At 54.1% G+C, this 6000-nt stretch overlaps 1 protein-coding gene across 1 annotated transcript in view; it reads right to left on the bottom strand.

Annotated features, from left to right (window-relative positions):
• Positions 1 to 5942, bottom strand: part of LOC142977933 (metabotropic glutamate receptor 2-like) — a 6618-nt gene extending 676 nt beyond the window's left edge. The window contains exons 1-16 of the mRNA XM_076122066.1: positions 4727 to 5942; positions 4412 to 4613; positions 4193 to 4335; positions 3923 to 4093; positions 2801 to 2945; positions 2440 to 2691; positions 2182 to 2356; positions 1998 to 2104; positions 1708 to 1857; positions 1484 to 1617; positions 1235 to 1401; positions 994 to 1152; positions 747 to 909; positions 442 to 655; positions 202 to 353; positions 1 to 87 (exon numbers count right to left, since the gene is read on the bottom strand). The exon at positions 1 to 87 is cut by the window's left edge and continues 130 nt beyond it. Coding sequence (XP_075978181.1) covers positions 1 to 87; positions 202 to 353; positions 442 to 655; positions 747 to 909; positions 994 to 1152; positions 1235 to 1401; positions 1484 to 1617; positions 1708 to 1857; positions 1998 to 2104; positions 2182 to 2356; positions 2440 to 2691; positions 2801 to 2945; positions 3923 to 4093; positions 4193 to 4335; positions 4412 to 4613; positions 4727 to 5533 — 3228 coding nt within the window. The 5' untranslated portion in view covers positions 5534 to 5942. The remainder of the gene's footprint in view (positions 88 to 201; positions 354 to 441; positions 656 to 746; positions 910 to 993; positions 1153 to 1234; positions 1402 to 1483; positions 1618 to 1707; positions 1858 to 1997; positions 2105 to 2181; positions 2357 to 2439; positions 2692 to 2800; positions 2946 to 3922; positions 4094 to 4192; positions 4336 to 4411; positions 4614 to 4726) is intronic.
• Positions 5943 to 6000: the final 58 nt, after the last annotated feature.

Genomic DNA, 6000 nt, shown 5'->3' with positions numbered 1-6000 from the left:
GCCGCCTCCGCCGCCCACGGAGCGCCAGCGCGGCGGCATCAGGCTCGCGCGCACGTTCCGCTCCGGTCGCACGATTATTATGTACAACTGTAACACGCGATTTATTAGAGTCTAGTCTTTCGGACTTGTTAAAAGTAATCACCGGCAAATATATTAAATATTATTTCTCCTGGAACATTAGGTATTATATTATTCGCGAACCTTGGGCGAGAAAAGGCAGACGAGCGTGACGCTGGCGCTAAGCGAGATGGTGACGGCCATGCTGGTGACGCGCAGCGGCACGTGGCTCGCCGTGCCGAAGTACAGCGGCACGAACGCCAGCCAGATCACGCACGTCGTGTACATCGTGAACCCTGTGGACGACGACGACACGCGTCACTAGCGGTCAGCGGTAGAGGGAGGAGCGAGCGGTGGAGGTGGTGCAGGTGGCGCGCGTCTCACCGATGTGCTTGCTCTCGTTGAAGGCCTCGGGGATCTTGCGCGTGAGCACGGCGTACACGGTGCACACCACGATCAGCACGATGGGGTAGAAGAAGGCGATGGTGTAGGAGGCGTCCACGTACGAGTCGCACACCAGCATGTTGTCCTCGCGCGTCGGGTAGTGGTGGATGGCGCGCGCCGGCGAGATGATCTGCCACACCACCACGATCACTACCTGACCGCCACGGACACGCGTTACTGACATCCATTGTTTTGTATTTAACTGTAATCTAATACACTCACACATGGCGCGGGTTCGCCGTTACCTGGATAGACACTAAGACGGAACATATGAACAGTTGCGACTTGGGTGATATCAGAGAAGGCCGGCGCGCCGAATGCTTGCTCGCGTCGAAGATGCGCGCTATTCTGTTAGTTTTCGTCAGAAGCGCCGCATACACGACTGTGAAACAGAATCCAGTTCCAAACCTGCAATCATAAATGTCTATTAATTGTAAATACTGAAAAGCTGCAAAGCATCGTTGGTCAAGTAATTAATTTTATGAGACTTACCGTTGCAGGGAGCAAAGCACGTCGGTGGGTCGGAAGACGAGCGCGAAGGTGACGAGGTAGCACATCATGATGCCCGCGAGCAGCACGAAGGACAGCTCGCGGCCGCTGGCGCGCACCACCGGCGTGTCGCCGCGCACCGCCCACACGCTCGCCACGAACCTGCCGCGTGACACCACTCGCACGAGTGAACACACACACACGCTTGATACCGTACCGCACAGTTGAGACACGCGTCACTTACGTGGTGAGCAGCATGCCGAGGGAGGAGAAGGCCATGGCGCCGATGGCGGCCGGCGAGTCGGGGCGCAGGTACAGCTCGGGCACGGGCGCGCAGAGCGTGCGCGCGGCGCCCGGCAGCGTGCCCAGCGGACACTCCTCGCACGCGGTCTCCTTCTCCGGCGATCGGATCTGTCACATACGTATCACCCATGTCAAGTAGTCTACTGGCTCATTCAACACTTGTACACATGAACAAAGTCGAGACGCTGACCTCGTACTGCGTGCAGTTGAAGCAGTGCCAGCAGCAGCTCTCGCCCTCCACGTACTGCTTGGCCTGTCCCAGCTCACACTCGGCGCTGCACACCGACTCCGGGGGATGAGGCTCGTTCAACTTAAACTGTATCTCTAAGCGACATAGAAACGATGTAGAATGTTAAAATGGTCGGTATAAGGGAGGACGTCTGGTCACGTAGCCGGTGAGCGCGGCGTACTCACCGTCCATGTTGAGCTCGAGCTCGCCGTCGAGGTAGCGGCCCACTTTGAGCCAGCGATATACGCCGGGCGACACTTGCTTAAAGTGCAGGATGTTGTAGCGCGCCGGCCCGTCGCCGTTACTGTCGAAGTGAAACTCATCGCCACTGAGCCCTGTCACATTACATAAATTCACTATACTACAGTGAAATAACCTAACAGAATGTATTTGTTGCTTCTTTCAATTGTATAATATTGTCGGATTGTGATTAAAGTAAAAAGTAATGTTAAAGTTATAGCAGTTGAAGGGAGACCTATGAAGCGCACTTGTCGCAGGTAGCGCAGCAGCGTGGCGCCGCTAGCGGGGCGCATCGCGTCGCACAGGCCCGGCTTGCCGCCGCACAGCTCCGCGTGCATGTCCCTGCGGCAATCAGTCAGCTCGTCACGATTGTGTCGTCGCGGTCACATCACTCACAGCCCTCGAGCGACGAGTACTACCTGATGGCGTAGGCGAAGGCGAGTACGGCGTCCGTGACGAACTGCAGCTGCGCCTCGAACTCTATGTTGTCGGCGGACAGTCTCTCGGCGCCCGTGCACGCGCGCGCGTACTGCACGTTGTACGGAGTGCGGGCGCTGCCCGGGTATCGACACTTGAACTGATCCTCCCAAAACTCTGAAAATTATTTGAAATTACATACACAAACTCCTCCAAGTCGTACACATGGAATGAATAGTATCATGAATAAGGTGATTTACCTACGAACCAGGGGTTCCTGGAGTTGTTCTCGACGGTGAGGTTGAGGAAGTATTCTCGGAAGCCCTGCACGGGGTTGGCTTGCGGCTGGACGCTGATGGTGCCCTCGACGGCGGCCTCGTTACCGTCGGAGACGAGTGCGCGCGCGCTCCAGCCGTCCGAGCCCACCCAGCCGAAGGCGTCAGTGGCGCGCATGCGGCCCACCGCCGCCATCACGCCCGCCACCTCCTGGTCGGAGCCGAACACGATGACACCTGCGGCACACGGCACGCGCACGCTAGTGTCTACGTAGTACTGTCTATGCAGTGTGTGATAGTGAGTGTGTGTGCGTGTAGGGGCGGTAGTGATGCCCGTAGTGCGTACCCCGGGCGCGCGGGCGCGTGAGCAGGCGCGCGACGATGGCGTCGTAGGCGAGCTCGTCCGCCTCGCCCGAGTCCTTCACGAGGCGCTCCTTCACTGCGATGCAGATGTCGTTTCTTGCCAGTAGAGTTTCTAATTCTTCGAACGCCTGCCATTTTACACAAATAATAATAATTATCATTAGTAATTTATTACTAGTTGATGCTCGAAGCTCTGTTTGCGAGTCTAAGAAATAGTGATTTTTTTTTGGAACTGCATACTTAATTCTATTCGTGATTATTTTCTCATAACTGGGTTTTAATGAGGCATATCAAGATGAAACAGCCTGTATGTTTTCCAAACCTAACAACTACATATTAAATTATGTATGTATATACCAAAGAAAGTTTTATTTTATCCATCGCTCAGATCCGGAGATTAGTGAGTACAAACAGACATCAGTATTTTGTTTACAAATTCTTACTCTATTCCTATTTCTCAATTATTAATTTGTCAATATGTTCGGTGTCTACAGACACATGTTTTCTATTGTATTATAATTTGTATATGTATAGATAGATAAAGCTAGAATATGCATAGAATATAAGGAATATATTTTAAATATAAATATTTATACTGACGTTCACTGCCACAGTTTGCACTCACAACTAACAGCTGACTAGCCCTCTTTACCTCAATCTGTAGTGTCGTTATTTACAACGCGAGTAACATTCTGACAATATTCAGAATTAAAAAGTAAAATAACTATTTTGGAAACCATCGATATTTATTTATTTATCAAGTATGTGATTTGCGCAGACTGTCTTTCTTCTGAGAGCTAAGATAATGTGAGTGTTGCTACTCGTAGGGTCCAGCGTGCACACTACATCGAAGGGACAAATTAATGAAATCTTCAAATGATCAGCGTCTGTGTACCGTAGGTATCCAACAAACTTTGATTGCGAATTAAGTAATAATAACTACGCGATACATGTGGACTTTGTTTGTCACCCGTCGTATGTGTATGCATATCAATATGAATTTCGACAGGGTAGCAATTCAATGGTGACAGTATAGAGGGTAAAGTACAGTTATGGGACTCAAAAAAATGCTCAATTTTGATAGTAATATATTGAATGGCCTCACCTTGATACCGTAGTTGGACTCCTCGTATACGATAGAGACGTAGCGCCAGCCGAGCTTCTTGACGATCTCCACCATGGCGCGCACCTGGTGCAGGTCCGAGGGGATCGTGCGCGTGAAGTACTCGAAGCGCGCCTTGTTGGACAGCTCCGGCGACGTCGAGAAGAACGACACCTGCGGGAGAGAGGCGGCCGTCACTTTCACTCTCATCACCTCACCTCACCGCACCGCCGCCCGCCTCGCGGACCGGCCGCACTCACCGGCTGCACTCACCTGCGGGATCCTGAACAGACGCAGCAAGTTGGCGACCTGCACCGACGTGACGCTGGACGCGGCGCCCACCACGCCCGAGATCACCTTACGCACCGCGGTCGCATTGCACGCGTACTCGGCATCGTCGATGTTACTTATCGACCCTACAATGTAAATAATGTCTTAATTGTGCTTCTGCGTCTGAGCTCGAGTCGACGAGATATTCTGGCCCAGAGGTACCTTTGATGAAGTCGAGCGCCATCTCGAGGCCGTAGGTGTCGTTGTCGCAGTCGTCGAGCACGTGCGCGCCGAGGCGCACGGCGGGCGGCGCCAGGCCGGCGCGCGCCACCGCGTCCAGCGCGAACAGCATGGCCTCGAGCGCCTGCACGCCGCCCTGCGCCATCACCGGCCCGCACGTGGCGCCCTCCGACCGACTGTGCACCTGCACACAGACCACATGCACACTCACCACACTGATCACTCTCTACACTCTATTCTCTCCTCACGTGTCTCTCAGAATCAGAACTACTCGTAACACGACTGATGTGCAATTACCATCATGAGGCCGCCGAGAATGATGTCTCCTTCGACGACGGCGGCGTGCTTCACCGGCCACACTGTCTCGTTTTCAGACAATTTCTTTTTAGGCACGAGCCTTGTCTCGCGCCGGACGGTGGGTTCACCTTTTGTTGAATTTTTCGGTTTTCGTAAGGTCTTCGATTTAGACTTCGGTTTTCCAGATTCTGTCGGAACTGTACTAGTACCGAAGTGTTCACCTTCCGTGGGCAGGATACGTGCTGGGATTGTAAAAACACGAGGTTCCATTAGCGTCGTGGGTCGCACAGTTCTGGGACTTTCAAAAGACGACGAGTCGGTACCGACCGCTGGAGTCCACTCAACGCTCGTGTGTCGATGGCCACTATCACCCAACGCGTCGTCGGCTGCCAGCGGTGCCGACTGCACGCCCTGGAGTGAGGAAGCGCTCGGTCTCTGCTCCTCCACTGGTTTACTTTTATACTTCCGCTTTTTAAACATTTTCGATATGTCGAAGGGACCGATCAGCGAATGAGTTTCTCTTTTGTATCTGGTGAGCCGCCCAGGTGCGAGACTCTCAACGAACACGAGGAGATCCGCGGGCAGAATATTTTCGATTTCGGGTTCAAATATAGAGGAAATATTGAGTAGTTCGTACTCGAAGCCGTTAAAATCGCGGCGATGAGGCGGAGCACGGTGGTCGCGATGCTCGAGTCGTAGCGCGTGCTCGAGCGTGCCGTTGTGCCCGTGCGTGAGCGAGCGAGCGGGCGCGTGCAGCAGCAGCAGGGCCAGCGCCACGGCGCACCACGGCGCGCCGCGCGCCGCCATGCCGCGCTCTGGCCGGCCGGTGCTACCGCACGTCCCGGCGCACCATCACGATCTGCACGTACGCTCTCTTCCCAGCGGGAGCGCACCACGCAGTACGTGTCTTCCACGTATCGAGTGCATTTTGGTTAACTGTTTCTTTCGGCACGTGCGTGTGAGGGATTCGGTTCCGAGATATCGATGAAGCGATTATTATGAATAGTGAATTATATTAATAATTTGAACTCGGAGTCCGCGATAGTGACAGTGGGCCATGTTGGCGTCGGTTTCGCGAAGTTTGTAAAGTTATCGTGCGTGTAGCGAGCGGGGCGGCGCGGAGCGGGCGGCCGGTCGGCGCGCTGTGCGGCCGCGGAGTGCCGCGCGCCGCCGCCACTCCGCCTCGCGCGCTCCACGCGACTTTCACTCATGTTTGTTTCTCTCTGCCCGAGTGCCGTGTACCTGACTGACTGCTGACTTTTAAACCGCCACAA

Source organism: Anticarsia gemmatalis, chromosome 13, assembly GCF_050436995.1.
Source record: "Anticarsia gemmatalis isolate Benzon Research Colony breed Stoneville strain chromosome 13, ilAntGemm2 primary, whole genome shotgun sequence".
NCBI lineage: Eukaryota > Metazoa > Arthropoda > Insecta > Lepidoptera > Erebidae > Anticarsia > Anticarsia gemmatalis.
This window is presented reverse-complemented; position numbering and strand designations above follow the sequence as displayed.